The following is a 23,457-nucleotide window of genomic DNA, read 5'->3' on the forward strand; positions in this document are numbered from 1 at the left end:
CTAAATATTTAAATAAATAGTTCACCTAAAAATTAAAATTGTCATTTTTTACTAAAGTTGCTCCAAACTCATATGATTTCCTTCCTTCAATTGAACACAAAAGGTCTTCGTCAATTTTTTATTTGCCATATAATGAAAATGAATTGTGATCAAAATAAACAACCACCACCATAAAACCACAGTAAAAATAATTGATATGTATTAGCCCATATTCCAAGTCTTCTTAAGCGAAACGATTACTTTTTGTGATGAATTGAATGAAATATAAGTCATTATTCACTCTCAAATCAAATCAACAAGTCATTCATAAAGTGCTGAAATCATATATGTCAGTTTGTCAATCATTGGTTATTGGTTCTTATGACTTGACCATAATGTTTGGTCACGAGATGCGCTGAAAACTAGTGAGGTTTGATGTTATCGCCTTTGCTGTCATATTTGATTTCAGTGCTTTATTATTAATAATTATTAACTTATCTGATTTGAGTGTGAGTAAAGACTTAAATTTCATTCATTTTACTTTAATATTATGTTGATATTTTGTCCTTTTTTTTAGCTTGACTGACCAGAGTCACTATTCCCTTTAATTGTATGACAAATAATCCCTGGGAAGGCTTTTTAAAAGTTAACTTTTTTGTGTTCCATGGGAAAAAGATAGTCATACAGGTTTTGAGCCACATTAGGGTGAGTAAATAATTAAAGAATTTTCATCTTTGTGTGAAATACTCCATTAAAGAATCTGTAGTCTGGGTCATTTGGACTCTGAATGTAAGAGTCATGGGTTTATCAGTGGCATTCTGGATTGCCCAGCCTGAGTGATCTGAGAGTTAGAAGCGACACATAATGCCCAGCTGACTAGTGTCACAATGTGTCTCGTTAGAAGAATAGTTTAAAATAGCCTCCCAATATAAACACAAGATAAGGTGTAGGCAGGTTCTGTAGTCCTGGAATTTGTACTCTTGCCCATGCTGTCACCAAAACTTAAGCTGAAAGCAAAAATTGAGCTTATACGTGCTCATTTCATTTTTATTAAACCTTAAGTGCTCATATAGACCGATCAGCCACAACATTAAAATCACCTGCCTAATATTTGTAGGTCCCCACCAATCATCCATGCGATTATCTAACCAACCAATCGTGTAGCAGCATTGCAGTGCATAAAATCATGCAGATATGGGTCAGGAATTGAATTTAATATTCACACCAACCATCAGAATAGGGAATAATTTGATCTCAGTGATTTGGAGCATGGTATGATTGTTGGTGCCAGATGGGCTGGTTTAAGTATTTCTGTAACTGCTGATCTCCTGGGATTTGCACGCACAATAGTCTCTAGAATTTACTCCGAATGGTGCCAAAAATGAAAAAACATCCAGTGAGCAGCAGTTGTGTGGATAAAAATGCCTTGTTGATGAGAGAGGTCAACAGAGAATGGCCAGACTGGTTCAAACTGACAAAGTCTACAGTAACTCTTTACAACTGTGGTGAGAAGTATAGTAGGTTGGCACTGTTTTGGCAGCATGAGGGGGACCTACACAATATTAGGCAGGTGGTTTTAATGTTGTTGCTGATTGGTATATGCACTACTGAAGAGCTAAATGATAGATTTCATAAAATGTCATATAATGCAGACTATGACATAGACTACCATCATGTATAAAAAGGTAGGCGAATCATTAGCATATTTTGAGGTACATTCAGAGCTCATGAATATGGATTTGTTTAGGCATTATGTGGCAACATGTGCCTTTCAGTCTGATTCAGTAGTTCGTATGTTAATGTAATCTTGTGTTAAATCAGTAAACGTTTTTGGCTTGCTGTCCGTATACTGGAGGGCTCAGAGCTTGAGACTTGACTCGAGTCCTGATTACCCCCCTGGACTTTACTTATTTAGAAAATGAATCTAGAAAATAGGTGGAGATGGGGTGGAGGTGGGACGTCAGGAGAGTTGTCACAGGAAACAGGCAAGCAGCGGCTTATATACTCCTGCTCATTGGCTGTGATTTGTCAGATTAAAATGAACATGCTCCTCCCGAACCTCTGTTAATTTACTCCATTAGGATAATTTAAGGGTTTATTACTCGTCTGTTGACTTCTGTCTCTGTTAGCTAGTCTGAGAATGTCAGCTGTAGAGGTACAAGCTCAGTCTGCTGAACTACTTGGTGAATGGCAAACCTATATTAGGGTTATGTCATTGCTCAGGCATTGTGCAGTAAATCTAATAGGTTATTTTGAGGATGATGGCTTCAGCATGCAATATCCCCAGCAGCTGGGACAGACCATCCATAAAGTCTTTCTCTCTTTCGCTGTTTACCTCCTTTTCCCTCTCTCATCATTTTGTGAAATAATTTACTTATGGCTAAATTTCAAGATCAAGTGCATAGAGCACAGACACATTTCTACATAATCAAATAAGAATGTTTTTAATAGTTTGATATAATTTGCTGGCTTTCTTTATCCATCTTTACTCAAAGTGACTTTCTCGTAAAGATGGAGAAATAAATGATGTCTCCAAAAGGAACTCATGTCAAAAGTCCCAAATATAGACTTAAATGACTTCTTGGGATAGCCAAGTTAACTGGTTTGTCGACTTGTTGTCAGATAATGGACTTTATCCTACAAACATGCAGTAACATCACATGGACCTATTCTAGAGAGCTTTAAGACACTTAGATGGTGTTAGATAGAATGGCTCAACTGTTATTCAAATAACTATTATCAGTAACCACCCACCTTATTATCTATGCAAATCAAGCTGAACAATATGCAGTTCAACATTTTTAGGAGTCAGTGAATACAGACACATAGATATGAAATAATGAATAATATGAAAGTCATATTGTCAGTTCACAACATAAATCACTCAACATTTACATTTTTCTTGGTTGTAAAACAGACAAAAACTAATTCACAAATGCATTTACATTTATGTCCTTAGACGATGCTTTCTATATACAGCGACTAACAATACAATGATGAAAGTTTAGATGTAACATATGCAAGAAAAGAGCAGCTGTCAGTCTTACCATGTTAATGTATTCCTACAGAAAAAGAAAAATATTGTCTTCACCAATGATGCACATACTTTTGGTTTGCACTAAAACAGTAAAGATGGAACATTTCTGTCTGTTTAATTGACTCCAGGCTCACTGTCTGGGCGTCACTGCTTTAATACCTTCCTTGGTCTTGTGATGTCAGAATCAAATTTGCCTTATTAAATAAATGTTCCTTCTGTGCAGCAGTTCAGGCAAATTTAATTTACATCACTTACTTTAGCCTCATTTTGTAGAAAATGTTCATTTCTGTTAAGGATATATGCCTCAAGGAAGTAAATTACTAATTTATTATATGTATTCACTTATTTTAGTCATTGTTAACACAGTTCTCTCTAATTTCTTACGTAAGGGCACTCAGTGCTATAAATAAATAGAAAGCGGGTCCATTTCTGATGCAGACAATAAACAATTTATTTATATAATCTTCTGTACATGACATTATTATAAAACAAAGTGCAGCACAACTTAAAATGGTCAAAAAATTAACACATGATGTATGTTCCAAGTCACTTTAGAAGAGCTGTTTAGTTAGGGATAAAGACAATATTCCATTTATTCCAGTGATTTTTATTGTAAGCTAAGTGCATTCAAACATGCCCAACAATGGAAAATCTCATATGCTAAAAAATGAAATGACATATCAAAATGAAGAGACAAACAGACTTTAATGAGCCACAAATATGTATTTGTTCAAAATAAACTTTGCTCTAAAAAGACCATTACCGGGTGAAGAAAAATCAAAGAGCCGTTTTACCAAAGAACGGTTAGACAACTGATTGCAAATGGCAACAGGTAAGGCACTTACATGTTTAAACAAACAAAAATGTCTAGTACTTCCATCAGCAGCAGCTGGGAGGAGGTATGACAAGCCATGAGCAGAAAGCAAGAATACAACTTTACTCTCTTTGGGAGGCCATCATTTTGGCTATTATAAAATATTTGATATAAAGAAATACTCAAATTTATCACAACCATACAACAATAAAATAGGAAAAAAGAACAACAAAACAAAAGCAAACCCAAAGCCAATATTAAGTTCCAAAAGTCAGTACATAGTTTCCATTCAGTAGTGATTGAGCCCGTGTGGACTATACTAAAAAGCTTGCACTCGAATTTCACTCAGTGCTCTTCTCTCACCTCTCATCTTCTTTTTCCTAAATGGAATTTAAAAGATTTTTCACACTACTCGGTAAATAAAAAAAGATCCTCTTCAAATTCTTCCTTACACTTATTGCACAGGCCACTTTGCATATTTTAAATGTTAAAAAATAACCATAGTAAACAACATAAAAAAACAATAAAATTAATTATCAAAACATTCTGAAATAAGGTCAAGTTCAAACAATACTTATGCACTTGTTTCTACCTCAGAGCACAGATCAAACTTTGTGTGTTCTGGTACACATATCAAACGCATAATTGTAGTAAATTGACATCTCAAGCGAGTCCCTATAACCACAATTTCATAATAAAATGTAATGCTTGAACCTGTTAACACTGAATGTACATGACTGTCATTATCAGATGCCATGATGTTGTTTCATATGAGACACTTTAAAACAACCTTATTAAGGATTATAATGACACATTTCAACATCTTCTGGTTAACTTGAAGACTGTATTGTACTTCTGAGTTGCTGCTAAAGCCTTTTTGCACATCACAGGCTACAATTTGTACAATAAACAGCTTAAGCTAAATTACAAGAGAGCTGTACTGTAGTAGTACATTTCAGATCTAGTTAATCTGAAAAACACCAGATGAGAAGCGAAATTTAACATTCTAATACAAATAGCCGACAACATCCATGTTTCAGTTTTCTCTGGAAATAAGACTGATTACGTGGCTTTGTTGATGTTGTCATTTTAGCAAATGGCATAGGTTGAATTTAAAAAACAACAAACGATTCAAGTAAATATCAGGGTGGAGTAACACAGTGGCTTCGATAGACATTTTCATGAATTTAGACTGAAATTTAGAATTATTTATAGACTGAATTTGTTTATGAAATCTAAGGTTTAAGTTCCTCAAAAAGGTTTGATGATTGCTGTTGAAGACAAAACGCTGACATTAACAATGTTGCCACTAAAATATTAATGACTACAGTGTTTAATTTTTTATAGCAGAATAGGTATGAATATCTGTTTGTAAGGCATAAGCTTTGGGTTAAAATGTCATTCATCGCCTTGTTTTATTAAATTAATTTAGCTATAGCTAAAATCTTGTCTTGAATATGTGTAAGTGTCTACATCTAATCTGGTTCAGTTTTTAATCACCAATAAATACTTGTCTACCACTCGAATTTGACCAACCAGTAATTTGATTGGATGATTTGGAAATTTCTATGATCATTAGAAAATTGCAAGTGGTCTGTTTATTTCTCCATTTCACAACACCTGGCCATAATGTTCAGCTTTTTCATATTTGTATCCAATGGATTGTAACTATTATGTGAACCAATTAAATTTGTCTCATCTTTTCAATTGCATGATGGTTCCTCTGCAACAGCACAATTAGATTTGATGGTAAATTTTTGTTGGTAATAATACTAACCATTGTGACAAAAATGGGTTTAAAATACAATTTAAGGAATATTATATGCTCAATACAGCTTAACCTAATTCAACAACGTTTATGGCATAATGTTGACTAGCACAAAAATTATTCTTTAAAAAGCAAAACATGAGGTTACAGTGAGGCACTTACAATGGAAGTAAATGGGGCCAATTTTTGGAGGGTTTAAAAGGCAGACATGCAAAGCTTATAATTTTATAAAAGCATTAACAGTAATTCTTCTCTTAAAACTAATGTATTATTTGAGATGTAAAGTTGTTTATATTGTCATTTTTGCAGTTATTTTAGGGTTTCAGTGTTCATGACATTGTCACAGCAACAAAGCTGTAAAACTGGATATAATTTACACAAAAGAGATAAGCGAGATTTTATCACAAAAAATCATGTTAACACTCATATTGTTTGTCTTGTGGCTGTAATTTTGAATTACAAAATATGGATATTTTTGTGTTTACGGATTGAACCCATTCACATCCATTGCAAGTGCCTCACTGTAACCCAGATTTTTGCTTTTATAAAGACAAGGAGGGACAAGTCGAAATACATTTTTCTGTCAATTTGAAATTTTGTGGTAAACAAAATGATGGCAGAAATGCAATTGATTGAGCATAACTTGTATTGAACCTGGAATATTCCTTTTAAGTATCTTAAAATAGTAAGATTTAATTATCAAGATCAAATGAATATTTCAGCCCTAAACAAATAGTTTAGGGATTGTAGGAAAATCATAGCCAATAGAGGCACTCAGCCTATATACCGGTTTTGTTAGGTCTGGATTAAAACACCTACAGATGGTTCACAAGTATTTTAAACCTTAATAGGTAACGCTTTATTTAGCAAGAAAAAGCAAAGCGTTATCAACAAAGCCGATAATGAAGATCCAAGCCAGAGCATGCTTCTTTAATATATATCTAAGTTAAACCACAGACAAACACGTGAGGAATGCAGTGCAGTTATGGGCAGTTGGAAGGAGGTCCAACTCTGGCCTGATTGTTTTCATGAGGTTTCTTGCAGCAACGGCCTCCATCGTAGCTCTCAGTGGCTGTAGGAATTTGTCGGTTTGTTTTGGAGCTGTACCATTCACTGAGAAAGCAGTTCTGACATCTTTGAGAAGTCAGCTTTTTAAACTTTGCAACACAGTTAAAGAGAGCTTGGGAGAGCAAGATGACTGCATGCCAAGAGCAGGGTCTTGCTCATTGTAGTCAATGGAGACTGTGGCAGAAAGTGTGAGGTCCTCTGTGGAGATGGCCAAATCACCGAGCTTAGCCAGTGAATTTGACCGTTTGAGCTGGGAGGGTATGGTTAGACCTGCAAGCCGCATACGGCTCTCAATCTCTTTGGCTCGCTGACCTACTATGCCTGGTTGCCCTCCCTGCATGCTCTGCAGACTTTTGCTGCTGGAGCTGCGCGTCAGAGCAAAGCTCTGCGGTGAGGAGCATGGTGTGAAAGTTTGCTGTGGTGCTGGGCATTTAGCAGAGGCAGAGTCCATGGGGACGGTCCCCTCATCCACTTCCATGTGCTCTGTGGCAGTGTCCTCTACACTCAAGTCCATATGTTCTGACTGAGGGATCTGTGTCTTCAGGTAGGTACACTGGCTGAGCTCGGCAATAGGCCTCTCCCCACCCAGACTGAGCTTTAGGAGAGTTAGCTCTGTAGTAGGACTTCTGGAGCTTCCCTTGCTGCCCTCCTCTTCCCCCTCCATTCTGTGCCTCTCATCCATGTCCTCAGTCTCCAAGGAATATTGCAAATCCTGAGGAAGATCTTTGCACCTCTTGGGCAAAGCCAGTTGCTTGCAGTAAGCGTCCAAGCTCACCACTTCAGAAGCACCGGAGTAACATGTGCACTGGCAGTGTCCGCTGCACATGTGATGGCGAGGGGCAGGGGGAGGCACCTTATTGATGGCAATTGTACTGAATTGGTTTCCTCCAGAGGCCTGGATGGAGATACTGGGCAGGCCAGTGTGACGTGGCAGGTTAAGGCGATGGGTGCGACGTTCGCAGCGGCGGCCACTGGGCAGGCGCAGGCAGTCTCGGCACGACTGATATGAGGGCTTCACTTTGAAGGGGTTTCCAATGCTAGCACTGTCCTAAACCGATGAATACACACAGGCAGGGAGAATGGTTAGGTTTTTTAAAAGGTGTAAGAGTACGCGATGCTTTAAAGAAAAGGGTTTAGGATGGATTCACAGCTATAAGCTTGCATACAAGCCAGGAGAGCTGCCGCTACAGCTAAGACGTCATACTCACGTCAAAGCCGGAAGGGCAGCTGCGTTTCCCAGCCAGCCTGTTGCTGTTGTTGGCGTTCTCGTTGTTAAATCGGTTCAAGTTAGCCAGGCTCTCGTCTTCCCTCGGTGTCTCCTCGCCGCGAGCTAAGGCTGCCATCTCTGCTTCCTCTTTTTGTGCTTCTTCTTCATCCTCCTCCTCCACTGTGCTAAACTCCAGCCGCAAACGCATGTCCTCCAAAGGCTCCATCCGGCTGCAGGTCTGTGCTGCTGTTCCCTCCCCAGGAACGGCCAAGTGAGCTGTGGGGAAACCCTCATCATCCAACAATGCATCCCTCTCAACGTCATCAATCTCAATGAAGACTCGCTCCATGCCTAAAAGTGGAGGACCTCGAACTGGTGTGGAGGGTTCACTGTCCAGAGCGGTGTCAGAAAGCCGGCGGAAGTAGTAGTTGTAATTGAGATGGTCTGTTGGCTCATCTCCACAACAGAGGGAAGAACTTGCTCCTCCGCGGCCCCAAGCTGCCACCTCCTGATCAGGGTGCAGCTCACCACTTCCAGCTGAGGCCTGGAGACACTCCAATGAATACTCATCACCATCCGGTTGCCAGAGTTTATTGTGTTGCTGCTTGCTGCAATGACAGAAAGCAGATGTAGCAGTCACATCACTGATTGATTTTTTTTCACCTTATCAAAGAAAACTCACAAAACAAATACAAAGCAACGATTAGATTTTTTTTATTGTGTGTTACAAAAGTCACCAGCATACTTTGTTTTGGATGCTTTTGCGCTGGAGTCACTGCTAAGCTGTTTAACTAGCAAGTCTTTGTTGATCAATCAGCTTCTCCAGAAAGATCAAGTTGATTGTCTATCTTCATCAGTTAGATCAACACCAAACCAGCACTAACCAGCAAACCAAAAACCATCATGCTGGTCAAAAGCTGGTCTTTTCAGTAGGGTTGCCCATTATTTATATTCTCTTACTATTCACATTCCAATGACTATCAAATTGCCTACAAATTTAAGTATTGAAAAACCTGTTGCTTTGGATAAAAGCGTCTGCTGAATGAATAAACGTAAATGCTAAAAAAAAGTTTATGATTTCAAAAATTAAATGTTTCTCTTTATCTTGGCTTTTCCCACCTGGCATCTAAAATCCCCTCATACTCGGCCAGTTGTCGCATGAAAGATGGATTGGGTTGTGCTATACTCCTCTTCTGTTTGACAAAATTGTGTGCCTTCTCAAGCGACCATCCATACTCCTTCATAGCATAAGCAATGACAGTGGATGCTGAGCGACTCAGTCCCATCTTGCAATGTACTAGGCATTTAGAGTTGTTTTTCCTATACAAAAAGAAATAAAGAGCATCCAATTCATAAACATTTTTGTCACAAATTACATATATTATTTTTTGTATAATAAGGGTAGCAAAAGCTAGCAAACTCAAATATGACCGTTTATACAGTACAAAGGTTTAAGAGAGACAGAAGATGACAGGAACAGAGATACATTTTTCCAATATCTTTTTAAACATGAAAGTAACTCACTTGGCTTTAACTATGAAGTTGTAGGTTTCATTCCAGTGGGCCAGCAGGTCTGTTGTCTCATCATCATAATCACAGATGTTATAATAACAAAAGGTACTTGGGAAAAAGTTGTCAATCTCTCTTGTGACATTGAGGATATACCCAACCCTGCATAAAATAAATTGATGTCAGATAGTTTATTGCTGATCATGGTTAAACACAAGTTTAATCTTAACACAGTCCTCGCTTGAAACAATATCATAAATCTCTTCACTGACCCAGAGTCTTGGAGCTCTTCCAAACTGGATGCGTTCCATTCTGAGCCCTGAAATGAAGGGACTTATTTGGCTACCGAATATTTAAGCTGCTGTCAATAACAATATATTTTGGTCATAAACCTAAGCAGTCTTTTAAAGGGATAGTTCACCCAAAAATGAAAATTATCTTATCATTTACTCATCCCAGATGTGTATGACTTTCAATCTTCGGCAGAACACAAGCAAAGATTTTTAGAAAAATATCTCAACTCTGTAGGTCCATACAATGCAAGTGAATGGTGATCAGACCTTTGTACTGTAGCTCCAAAAATCACATAAAGGAAACAAAAGTAATCCATATGACTACAGTGTTTAAATCCAAATCTTCAGAAGCAATATAATAGGTGTGGGTGAGTCTATTAGTCTAAATCTCCACTTTAAATTTAACTTCCAGATGTAAAAGTAAAGGTGGATATTTAGAGACACTCTTCTAAAAACCTTTGTTTGTGTTCATGCACATCCGGAATGGCATGAGGGTGACTAAATGATGAGAGAATTTTCATTTTTGGGTGAATAATTCCTTTAACTATCAAGGATAAATAGGAACATCCACAACTATTATCAGATACCGTCATACAGATCAACAAGAATCACTCAAGCATGTGGTGGAAGAGAAAGCTTGGAGGAGGAAGCTTTACCAGGTACAGGTGGTCAAATATGAGTGTAGCCTTGTCCATCTGGCCCAAGATAAGCAGTATCTCATTGTCAATAAACTCTTTATACTCCCTCAAGTTGCAGCTCATGTGCTGTTCCAGTTCATTTCGGATCTACAAAAGTAAAGGAATGAGTTCTGATTCAATTTAATGTTCCCTGCCTGCCACTGCCATTCAATTAAGGTTCAGATGGTTCATTTTTAATCCATGTCATCACACCCTCATCACACATACCTCCTTGGAAGTAATATTTTCCAGGTCCTGAAACATCATTATGTTTCGGAGTTTGGCTTTGATCATACACTCTTTTCTCTCTCTCTCAGTTGGCCTGTGTATGACACAAAACAAATATGTTTGTCTTGTTATATCTTGTTATATCATCTTTTACTCACTTATATATTCTGTAATCAGTTCATCAATCAATTGCTGGAGTACAAAGATTTCTGCTTTAGACTATTCAGTGATACATAACTTACTGATCAGAAAACATGACTGGGGAGTCAGGCCGGGTGGTCTCCAGATCTGTCATGGCATTCCACTCATTGATACAGCTCTGCTCTGAGGAGATGCAGCTCTCATAATAGCCAGCCCAGGTGAGGGCCATTCCCCCTGGGAAATAGTTGTACCTGCGGGACACCTCACATGCTTTGTGCAATACCTGGAGGGCAGACCTGTAATAAAATCGAGGCTCTTACATTTGATTCCAACAATGTGTGTGTGAGTTATGTAATTGTTTAGCATATTTAAATTTTAAATCCAACATTTTCTTTCCTCTGTAAATCAAGCAACGAATAAAACACTGAGCCAACATACCACATGGCCTGGACTGACACAGGCTTAAAGACATGCAGCCTTCCTGCTGTGCTCACACTGAAACCTCTGAGAGAAAAGATAAAAAATTTGAGGAATGCAAATTATGATGTCTTGCAATTTTTGGAGATTAAATGCATAGGATGATACGTGCAGCAGGACAATGCTGCTTTCCTGGACTTGTCAATGGAGCAATTTCACACCACAAGCCAGTGGAAAATTCTCTCTGCACAGTGTGACTTTAAAGTCTGCCAAAAGCCCCCAGGTCACATGCACAGTGACCATAAACATATTATTCCATACTGAACCTGCAGAGGTCATTCTCTGTACACAGAACATAAAGGAATTTGTGATTGATTTTAATGGATGTTCTTTGTCATTTCAGATGTAGTAATAACCATACATTTGAGAATGTGGCAAACAACATTTTTATCGGCAGTGGACATGAGAAAGAAAGGAAGGTAGATTTTTGGGAAAAATTCAGCAGGTGTTATAAATAATTAGAGCAAACATACATTTTAAACTCAATACTTGACTGGGCAAATAACTGGGCCTGAAATGTTCAGGCCAATATTTTAAGGCCTAGCTTAAAATAGGCTTTGACCTTTGCTCTATAGGAAGTGAAGCAGAATATTTACCCATCTCCATCCAAGTGGATCTTGGTGTCGCTCCACAGCGGAAGGGTCATCCCAAAAGTGCTGCTTTTACTATGACAAACAAACATACATATGTGTCTTCTAATAAATGTGACATAAACAATGCAGAAGTCTACAGAGAATGCATTTAGTTTTGTCGGTATGGCAGTTGGTTTGCTCTACCCGCCCGTGCCCCTACCTGTCCTTTTCTGTGAAATCCATCCCCAGCAGTAAGTTCTCTTCAGTGTCTTCATGTCCATTTGTGTAGACAACCACCATGTACCGCACATGATCCATCCACCCACTTTCTAACCTAACAGCCTGTTGATGGAGATAGCGTAAATGGGTGAATGTACTTTGAAGTAGAGGTTGACCGATATATCAGTTTTACCAATATATAGGTGCTAATAGTTGATTTTTGGAACAATCGGTTATCTGCAAAAAAATCAATGCTGATAGTTGCTGAAAAGTTTCTCACGCTTGAGGGTGCTATGATGAAGGATTGGTTTATCTCAAATTTAAATTCTCTCATCATTTACTCACCCTCTTGACATCCCAGATGTATATGACTTTATTTCTTCAACAGAATACAACTTAAATTAAATAGATTTTTAAAAGAATATTTCAGCTCTGTAATTCCATAAAATGCAAGTGAAGAGATGCCAACATTTTAAGCTCCAAAATGCACATAAACACAGCATAAAAGTAATCCATAAGACTCCAGAGGTTTATTCCATGTCTTCTGAAGTAATGTGATAGATAAAAGTGATAAAAAAAACACCTCCACCTTTTTTTCTCCACATTCACTTACTATTACATTCTTCTTTTTTTTTGTTTTTGGTGATTCACATTCTTCATCCATATCACCACCTACTGGACAGGGAGGAGATTGCATAGTAAAAACAGACTTAAATATTGATCTGTTTCTTACCCATACCTTGGTACAAGAAGTGGGACATTATATCGCTTCAGGAGATAAGGAGTTAACCACTGGAGTTGTATGGATTACTTTTATGTTGACTTTATGTGCTTTTTGGAGCTTAACATTTTTGGCACCCTTTCAGTTGCATTGCGAGGACCAACAGAGCTGAAACGTTCTTCTAAAAATCTTTGTGTTCTGATGAAGAAAGTAAGTCAAGCATATCTGGGATGGCATGAGAGTGAGTGAATGATGAGAGAAACAGTGCCTCTAGTGGTGAAATAAAAACAATCACTGACTCCGCATGGAGTTGGTTGTACCACGTGACTATGCTATGCACAGAGCTGAGCACTTAAGCTGATTTAAAACAAATACACATTATCATAACATATCGTTATGGTACATTAAATCAATATTTTAATGTAAAAGTAGGTGAATTGACAATCAATTTGATTATAACTAACTTGCTGCATTGAAGAACTGTATGGTTGTGGACAAAGTTGTGAGGATGCTAACATTGCTAAAGCAGAGAATTGCGTGAACCCTCCACACGCATGAAGACTCCACGGTAATGCGCTCAACAAGCCATGTGATAAAATGCACGGATTGACTGTCTTAGACGCGGAGCACAACTGAGATTCACCACCATGAGGACCTAGAACGCATTGGAAATGGGGCATTCCAAATTGGGGAGAAAAGGGAAGAAAAAAAAAAAAAAAAGAGTCCCTGGTGTATTGCTGATTGTTCATAGTTAAAAGTCTCACTTTATGCACCAAATCTTATTTTATTTTTGTTATTATTGGTATTTTGGTTGGACATTAAACTGCATCTGGAACTTTATTAATTTCGACCTGTTGTTGCCAGTATATCTGCCCCTGTCACAGTAAGGAAAGGGTAAGATTAATTTTTTTTATCCTTCCAATAAACCGATTTTAAAGCTATTGGCCGATTAATCGGTTATCCACCTTTTCCACCAGCTTAGTTATCGGTATCTGCAAAATCCACTATCCGTCGACCTCTACTTTAAAGTAGATTTACTAACACTGTACTCTGAAAAATTAATCACTTAGTAAGTTTGTCACTTACCAATTTGATTTTGTCCTCAGAGCGAAGGGTGTTTATCATTACTTGTAGGTGCTGTGGTAGATCCCCTTTAACCCCCAAAAACAATGATAAACAGAAAAAAATCAATGTTACTTTGTTATGGACAATAAAGCACTAGCTTCTTCAACAATGACATCACACTGTAACGGAAATCCATTACGTTCACCTGTACACTGGTGGTTTACCTGCGTTTTTGTGATGGGTGGGTGTCCTGGGCCCTTGTGGACTGCTGCCTTGCTGTAAAAACAAAGCTGCCCCCTTTACCATGAAGAAACTTTCACTCAAGCTGAAACAGGCCATACACACAATTATGAACATACTCAAAAAGTTAGATGAATTATCAAAGTTAAAAAAGAATGAATGGATTAAATAAAATAAGGAAATATTACTGACCTCAGAATTGCTTTTCGATCATCGTCACTGCCTACATCCTTTACAAATAAAAATAGCATGCAAGAATTAAAAAAAAAGCGCCTTGGTAGAAAACGTGGTTTGTGAAATGACTTTGCAAAAAATCGTATCTCTCTTGGTTTACAGTCAAACACAAAACCACTACAGAATTTTTCATTCAGGACCATATACACCATAGATGTTCACCCCAAATTCAAAATAGTGGATACATTTTAAGTATTAGGTTCCATCCTTGGTTTGGCAGTAAGCTTGAGATTTTTAGTAGTATGTAGAGCCATTTTACTCATAAGCAAAAAAAAAAAAACAAAAAAAAAACACCTGGGGTGGGATACATAGAAAATTGAAAGCCTCAGGGATGGGCATTAATGTGGCCTTCTACTACAATATCTAGCTTGAGGGCTGTCTCAGATCAGCGTGAATACCCAATATGGTGGGAAGACGTGACAAAATGCTGGGCCACATGATTGGTCACCAGGCAGAGTATCTATACTATGACATCATTGCAGCGGCAGTGAATGTACTGTATTGACAGAGCTGCCAATGCTCAATTGGTCAGAACTTGTATCAAATATTTAATCCTATTGTAAACTACTATAAAGCATATACGTGATATGTCTAAAAATATTTCACGACATTTTGCTTCATGCATTAGACATTACAAAGCAGCAGTTAGTGTATCGCCATCAGTGTACTTTAATTTCCGGGCCGTTCAAACAGAAAGCGTTCTGGTGCTAAAAAATAAATAAAAAATTCTAGACGTGGCGAAATGAATAGAACAGAACGCATGTGCCTCGTGACGCGTTTTAACGGCTGACGTTCTTTTAACTAAACACGGAGTCTAAAAAACGCGGCGTTCCTACTCGAGACGCTGATAGAGATAAAAAAAACAAAAAAACAGCGGTTATACGGCTCAAAAACGTATGTATGTCGCATGTTTACACTGAAAACAATTGAAAAGCAGAGCGGGGGATGCAAAACACGTTCGGTGTGAACGCCCCTTAAGACTACAGCAAGTGAGGTGACACTTTAGAAAGAACATATATTTTGACATAAACGATATAACCATAATACAATCAGACTCTGCTTTGTTTTAGGCAAATCAATTTAATCCCAATCATCATCATCACGCGCGCACTCACGTACACTGGCTGAAAACAACCTTACAAATTTCAATACTTCACCACGCGCTCATCTACACAGCAGGTTAAACTCGGCGACTTTTTGTGGTAAATGACTGTTATTATCACATTTGCACATGATTAGAAAGGTGATGGGCTGGAGGAATGCTGCATGAGCAACAGGCCTGCTTAACAGTAGCTCTTTAAGCCTTATTTACACATGCATCCCCGGCATTTTCCTCCCCCGTCAGCCTCCACTCACCTCCCCCGCGTTGGTGCTGGCTGAGGATGCGGCGCTGGGTGTAGGGGAGCGCTGCAGAGTCACCAGAGCCATGGCTTAGGCAAAGCTTCCAGGGAAACCTCACATGTGCTGGGGTGACCAAGGAGGAGACGCCGAGATATCCTGTTTAGCACCCGCCGCCAGTGACGGGGTTAATAAATCCAGAGGCGCATTTAATCTATTTAGCGCCCGCTTCACCGGAGCGATGAACCCATCATCGGCTTTGTCATCCAACTCAGCGATTCTGAAAATGGTCATCCACGCGAACGATGCCAGTAATTAACGGGTGCTCCCCAGCAGAACCGTTCATTTAGTGGCCATACATGATGGACCGCCGTCCATGGTTGGTGTAGTTCTCTGATTGTCTGCGTTATGGGTCTGGGCCAACCGCGTGAAGGTGACTTGCACTTCTCCCTGACAACAGTGCATCCTATGCAGACTCAACACCCAATCATCCACATACTACACCAGCCCTTATGATGTGAAGACTGTGTTTGCCTTGATTTGTCAAAACTAACGTAATACGTGAGCTGTAGATTCTGTCCCTCCCCGAGGTCTACAACCAAAAATGGATCTGTTTTTTTGTATCCCAAGTGTTACAAGAACCTATCATAAACAGACTATTTTAACATTTAAAAAAGACCAGAAATGCAGATTTCCTTTTAAAGAGCATACTGCTTTATTTAATTAACACATCTAAAAATTGAAATATCTCAAATCGCGTTTTGAGCTGTGCACTTATAGTAGCCTACATGGTCTTCAGTATATACCAGTATGGCATCCTTATTAATTACTATACACACAACATTATGGCTTTGCATTGTCAGTCTATTATAGCACTGCTTCAGTTCAGTGTATGTTATCAACTAATGTTGCTGGATGACTTGGCTGCCTCTGTGCCACTCAGCTTTTCTTGTTCCATGGTGATATGGGCTGATTCATGTAGGCTCCGCCCCATTGTCTCCATGGCCCAGCAAGCAGCATAGAAATACATGGACAGAGTCAGGTAGACTGATGATTTCAGAAGCACCTGAGTGGGGACATACACAAACACACAGGACACAAGTGAGAAAGTGGTTTGCACTTTCAATACGCTTTCCTCATCGCTGAAACTCCATTCACTGAGGGAATGTTCTACCTAAGCAACAAATGGTGTGAAGAGAGCTCCAACACGTGCCATCTCACTGCTTGTACCATTACCAATAGCCCTGGTTGCTTTGGGGAAAACCTGATCAAAATAAAAAATCAGAAGTGGTATTTTAAAAGAATATTCTGCTGGGATTGACTGAAATATAGTGATCTGCTGTGCAATTAAGTCTCACCTCAGGTGTATAAGCAACCTGCCAACCCCCTGATATACAGGCTTGGGCAATGAAAATAAATACTGTGAGAACAATCCTGCAAATGTAAATGCAAAATGTTTTATTCAGACCCTTAACCAATTCTTTTATTTGACTAAATTACAGACCCGGTATTTGAATTAGGTTCTTTGTGATAGTTTGCCTTCATTAGCAGCTATGCAATTTGAGCATGTTTATGATCAAGTTGCTGGATCATGGATCATGAACTTAAAGACATTGCGGGTTCAATAGAAGTTAAAAGTTAAAAAAGGTTTCAAATGTTTTCTTACTGACCAGAATCAATAATTAGTGAAGGTCTCTGGAAATGTGTAGACATTATTTCACAGCTACATCAGTGGTGTTTAGTAAATTGCATAATTATTAATCATGACAAGACACGGTCAAAGTATATCAGTGGTAATAATATATATATATATATATATATATATATATATATATATATATATATATATACCTGTGTGTATATATATATATATATATATATATATATATATATATATATATATATATATATATATATATATACCTGTATATATAATTAGGAGGATCAATACATCATGAAAAATTTACTGCCATTGCCTGATTAATATGTAATAATGTAATCCATAAAATGTAACTATAATCTGATGGAGTATTTTAAAATTTAATTTAATCTGATTACAAGCATTTGATGTTTGTAATTTTACAACATAATCCAGATTACATGTATTCAGTTACTGCCCTGTACTGATAGTGATGCACTAACAATGGAAGTGGATTAGGCCAATTTTTTGAGTGTTTAAAAGAATTTTAAGAATTAATTTATTTTATAAAAGTATGCATTAATTCTTAAAAAGTTCAAATTTGTGTATTATTTGAGCTGTAAATTTGTTTAAATTGTCATTTTTACGGTAGTGTTAGGGTTTGGGGTTTACAGCGCTACGCTGTTTTGGCTAAAAAGTTGGAATTGTAAAATTGGAATATGACTTTACACAGAAAATGTTAAATGATTTTATCACACTAAAATCATGTTAACACATATTGTTTTGTCTTGTGGCCAGACCTTTGTAACAGAAAGTATTTTGATGTTTATAGATTGGTCCCATTCACTTCCACTTCACTTCCATGTCACTGTGACCCAGATTTTTGCTGATTTATTTTTTAAGAAAAGAAGGAACAAATCTAAGTAAATTTGAGTGGAAATCAACAATATGCCACAAATGCTGTTGATTGAGCTTAACTTCTATTGAACAGAATATTCCTTTACTTTTTGTGCAGGCATACAACAAAATACAAACACAGGACACTAAAAACTAAGTGCCATACTTTTTCTCCTGCCAATCCGATCAATCATCCACACTGATTGTGACATCAAGACACACATCAGAGAGTTGTCTGATGTTATTTTTTACTGACTCACATTACACACATATAATAAAAAAGTTAGTTCCCCAAAACAAGTTCAGGCAAATATGTACAGAATGTACTGTGTATAATGTTAAAGAGAAACCTAAAACTTTTGATTCCGAAAAAAAAATTGGAACCCAGTAAAAATCTGGGTTCCAGTGAGGCACTTACAATGGAAGTGAATTGGATCCCATCAGTACATTTTAAAATTATAGCCACAAGATGTTAACAATACGTGTGTTAACATGATTTAAGTATGATAAAATCACTTACTAACCTGTTCTGTGTGAAGATATTGCCAATTTTACAGCATCATTACCATGACGATGTAATGTCAACAAACTCTAAAACGACTGTAAAAATAACAATTTAAACAGCTTTACAGCTCAAATAATACAGATGTGTACAGAAGAATAAATGCAAGTGCTTTTATAAAATGATAAGCTTCACGTTTCTGTGTTTAAACTCTCCAAAAATTCTCCACATTCACTTTCATTGTAAGTGCCTCACTGTAACCTTGATATTTAAAGAAAAGGAGGAACAAGTCAAAATACATTTTTGTGGTAATCATCATTATGCCACAAATGCTGTCGATTGAGCTTAATTTATATTGAAGCTGGAACATTCCTTTAATAATCAATGAGCAAAGTAGAGGCTTAAGAAAAGATGCTTGACTACGAGTCTCCTATTCTGTGCCTGTTTTTTGGCTACAAGTTTTCCTTTAGGCAAACAACTCCCATTGGCCGCAGCTATATCAGAGTATTCAGGGCCTTGTCCTCTCTGCCTCTCAGTACATCAAATCTAACACTCTCCGGCAACCGCTACATTAAAAACTCAATTATTCTGAAATTAACAAGGCTTGGCACTTCCTTATAGTTTCTCAAAACAGCTTAACTGCTAGAAATAATTATTGAAACAAGCAAGCACCTTAAATAAAATGCTTCATCCTGTGTGAATGGAGTGCTGCGCCCTTATGAACAAAACATTGTGCATTGAAACAGTAGGTCACAATTTCTAGCTTGTTTGTTCATTGAAGAAACATGAGTAGACTCATGACTGAGGAGCTCCTCCCAGGCCAAATCCCACGAGGCCTCGCAAGAATAAGATCAGGTCGTAAACAGGTGCAAAAGCACTGAGCATGCTATAGTACATAGCATGCACAGAATTAAACACTGACAACAGATGGAAACAGAATAGTGAAACAACACTGACTGCTTTGGTTACATCAATTTAATTAAGTTATGCAGTTAACACGTGCTAGATTTATATCAAACATACCACTTTCCTGCCATACTTGTCTGAGATGTTCCCCAAAGGGACGAGCTGACCATCATTCCAATGAACACTACCTGGCAGGAACCCGAGAAAAACTGATTCATTCGGGATTCAAAAGATTCAGCAAGGACAATACTGAGACTATGTCTAGCATACGAATAAAGAACACCTTAAAGAAACAGTTGAAAAATGAAAATTCTATCATCATTTAGTCACCAGTAAAGCAGAATGTGAGGGACTGACAACTTAAGACACATTCACTTCCACTGAATGAAAAAAAGAAGAAGAAAAAAAGATGGTGACTGAGTTTAACATTCTGCCAAACATCTCCTTTTATGTTAGGTATCATTAAAAGACCAATAAAAAATATTCTCTTCTCAACTACAGTATTACTTTTCAATGAAGCTAATGCTGCCTTCACGTTATTGGAATTATTGTTAATACACTCAGACGTTGGACATGAACGAACCCTCAGGTAGCAATTATGACTGAGAATCTCTGAAATAATTTTGATACCCACGTTTACGAGTTGGGAAGAGACGTAAACTTTCAACAAAAGGGAGGAGAGTACAGTTACTGTAGTGAATGACAGGTTTTATTATTTTTTCTAAATACATTTAATTGTGAGAACTTGCCGTTTCGGTCATGTTCATTTATGTTAATCAGCAACCATTTGATGCATGGTGTACATTTTTACACAGTAAAAATAGCTTATATTTTACAAAATTCCATTATCGTTAGCAAGCTAATTGAGTAATATGTGTTATAGTTTCAAAATAAAAACTCCTCATAAAATATGTATTAATGAACCTGGCATCATCTATGCTTCCTGTTATTTCTGACAAAAAAGCATTAGGTTCATTCTGATGACAGTATAAGTCAAAAGCAACCACAGGTGTTTACTGATGTTAATGTTTGAGCTTTCAGTGTACACATTTTAATATTGACCGATGTGATGAATGACACATTCCAGCTGGGGAGCCTCCATTCACAGAGCAGTTGGGGGAGCTGCAATATTATAGCATCGGCCATCTTAATGTTTTTGTGAATTTTCAGTCTATATTTTCAGTAAATTGAACTAACTGAATTAAATGCAAAAGGTGAGTATATACTGAATGATGAAGAGAGATTGCATTCAATCAAAGCACAAAACAACAAAAAGACATTTGTATGCTTTCCTAAACACTGCCCCAAACCATACAACCAAGAATGTTGGTTTGAATGAAACTTAGCTGACACCTGTGTGTTCTTATAAGCTTTCTAAGGAATTCAATATTGTTGATAATAGCTAGAGCTACAGTAACTCATAACCTGATGGTGCAGTAGTTGTGTCACAAATACTATCTATTTACGTTAGATGCAGATAACAATGTGAGAGACACCAGTGTATTTTTTGTTTTTAATGAAAGTACATGTGCAGTGGAAAAGTGAAAAGCTTTGATCTCAATAAGTATGGTACCTGGCAAATTCATGGGCATACTGTAATATTTATAGTGCTTTTGTTTCATCTTTTGGGTTTTGTCTTTTATTTTGGTTTTTTGTATTTTATATCTTCAGAATCAGCTTTATTGCCAGGTATGCTTACACATACAAGGAATGAGACAAGAGTTCATAAAATATATATATATATATAAAGAATAGTTTTTTTTATAGAAAATACAGTACATATAGAATGCACAATAAGACTAATACACACACACACACACACACACACGTAGTGTTTCCATGTTTTATGGGGACTTTCCATAGACATAATGGTTTTTATACTGTACAAACTTTATATTCTATCCCCTAAACCTAACCCTCACAGAAAACTTTCTGCATTTTTACATTTTCAAAAAACATAATTTATTATGATTTATAAGCTGTTTTCCTCATGGGGACCGACAAAATGTCCCCACAAGGTCAAAAATTTTGGGTTTTACTATCCTTATGGGGACATTTGGTCCCCACAAAGTGATAAATACACGCTCACACACACACACACACACACACACACACACACACACACAGTGCCTTGCAAAAGTATTCAGACCCCTGACAAATTCCCTCATATTACCGAAGTACAAATGGTACAGTGAAATTACATTCTGTTTGACATATTATTATTGAGTTTGTGGTTGTTATTGGTTGATTTGGAGCAACTCTTGTCTTGATTCTTATAAGTTTATGCTTGTTGAATTATTTATGGATTCTCATCCTGCCAAGGTCTGTTAAATTATTATTTTAGGATAATTGGTTTACCAACCTCAAATCTCCTGAAACATTACGCACATTTAAAAAAATCACAAGCTTCTGTCAGCTTGTGGCTTTATACTTATTAATGTATTGTATTGTTCTGTCTGTCTTTTTGAACCTCAAAGCAAAGTCACCCCCCCCCCCAAATAAAAAATTACACTGACTTTATACAGTACACTACAAACTTGTATTATTGCTGCAAGATCAATTACAGTATTTTTGCACATCCAAATGACCGGAAATTGACTGAATTCAATAATTACACTGCCCTACACCTGCTCTACAATGAAAAACAGAAGTGTGCATTGGTCTACAAATTGTGCCTACCTGAGATTGTAGAGCTTCTGATCTTTCAGTCCACCAAATCCACTTGCTCCAAAACAGTGCAAACAAATTTTTTTGCTGAGCTCACTCTTCCTAGACTGCTCCTGAACTGTAAGGATGCTTTTGTCATCTGTCTGGAATTTCACAAAATTAAACACAACACACCGAAACAAAATTTAACCCTTCAGGTTTTAGCCTGTGTTTGGTATGTTTTAAATACACATCCTCCTAACTTGGATTCAGTAGAAATTGATTCAGCACCTACACAACTTTAAAAATGACAAAGCTGCCTCTGAAACTACCACCAGACATTATTACACAAATTGGCAAACGTTATGAGCTATAAATCTGTTCACAACCAAAATCAGTGCAAATCTGAAATTGATGAAATTGTTTAACTTAATGCTTAAGCAACTACGGACTTTTCATTTCATAAACTAAACCTGTGTCCTGTTTCTGACATTTCTAAGCAAAGGTTGTCAGTTAAAATATTACTTCAATATAGTATGTTGATTAAAAGTTCTCAGTAAGAAACCAGCTCAAGTTTTTAACAACCACCACACTTTTGACAAATTCACTCAAAACATTTAAATGTATTATTACCTGATATCTTTCCACCATTTGTAACCCATTTGTGATGGTATTTTTTAACACACTCACTTCTCTTGCTCTGATGGAATGGTACACCACAACAGTGCATTTTTTTTATGGAACAGGTTAGACCGGCATGTGAATCTGATCACATCAAAACAACCTCAGGGATAAACTGAAAAAAGTGGGCTTGTCCTCATGTGGAGAGACGGTCCTCCAGGGTACAACCTACAATCATGTCATCCCTCAACAATCAGCCACTCAGTTTGTAGGTCAAGTCAAGTCAAGTGGTTTTTATTGTCGTTTCAACCATATACAGTTAGTACAGTACACAGCAAAACGAGACAACGTTCCTCCAGGACCATGGTGCTACATAAAAACAACAAAGGACCAACACAGGACCACATGAGACAACACAACGAAATAAAATACCTATATAAAAAAACCTACATCTACCTATATAAAGTGCACGTGCAAACATGTGCAAAAAGTACAGGACAGTACAACAAATTTCTGACAATGAACAGGACAATAGACAGTGCAGTGCCGACCAGTACTCAGTAGTGCAAAAAGATGACAGTTTCTAAAAATGTAAAAATAACATACTATGAGATAATGTTCTATGCACATAGCAGTTATTGAGGTAGCAGACAGTTATA

The 23,457-nt window shown here is 37.4% G+C and overlaps 1 protein-coding gene across 1 annotated transcript; it reads right to left on the reverse strand.

Annotated features, from left to right (window-relative positions):
* Nucleotides 1–3,461: 3,461 nt before the first annotated feature.
* Nucleotides 3,462–15,987, reverse strand: LOC127642019 (protein phosphatase Slingshot homolog 1-like). Its single transcript, XM_052124770.1, has 15 exons — nucleotides 15,606–15,987; nucleotides 14,208–14,245; nucleotides 14,000–14,100; nucleotides 13,797–13,861; nucleotides 11,991–12,112; nucleotides 11,795–11,863; nucleotides 11,160–11,225; nucleotides 10,823–11,017; nucleotides 10,581–10,674; nucleotides 10,332–10,460; nucleotides 9,655–9,701; nucleotides 9,398–9,544; nucleotides 8,993–9,193; nucleotides 7,875–8,481; nucleotides 3,462–7,714 (listed from the first exon to the last, which is right to left on the reverse strand). The coding sequence occupies exons 1-15, from the start codon at nucleotides 15,675–15,677 to the stop codon at nucleotides 6,743–6,745; spliced, it is 2,925 nt and encodes a 974-aa protein (XP_051980730.1). The 5' UTR covers nucleotides 15,678–15,987; the 3' UTR covers nucleotides 3,462–6,742.
* Nucleotides 15,988–23,457: the final 7,470 nt, after the last annotated feature.

Source organism: Xyrauchen texanus, chromosome 4 (genome assembly GCF_025860055.1).
Source record: "Xyrauchen texanus isolate HMW12.3.18 chromosome 4, RBS_HiC_50CHRs, whole genome shotgun sequence".
Classification (NCBI taxonomy): Eukaryota; Metazoa; Chordata; class Actinopteri; order Cypriniformes; family Catostomidae; genus Xyrauchen; species Xyrauchen texanus.

Excerpts from the sequence above, each read along its gene's own strand:
- LOC127642019 (XM_052124770.1), bottom strand. The coding sequence starts at position 15,677 with ATGGCTCTGGTGACTCTGCAGCGCTCCCCTACACCCAGCGCCGCATCC. Across the intron at positions 11,018-11,159 it reads GTGTCAGTCCAGGCCATGTG|GTCTGCCCTCCAGGTATTGC; the intron begins GTATGTTGGCTC and ends ATTTTATTACAG. Across the intron at positions 7,715-7,874 it reads GCTGCCCTTCCGGCTTTGAC|GACAGTGCTAGCATTGGAAA; the intron begins GTGAGTATGACG and ends TCATCGGTTTAG.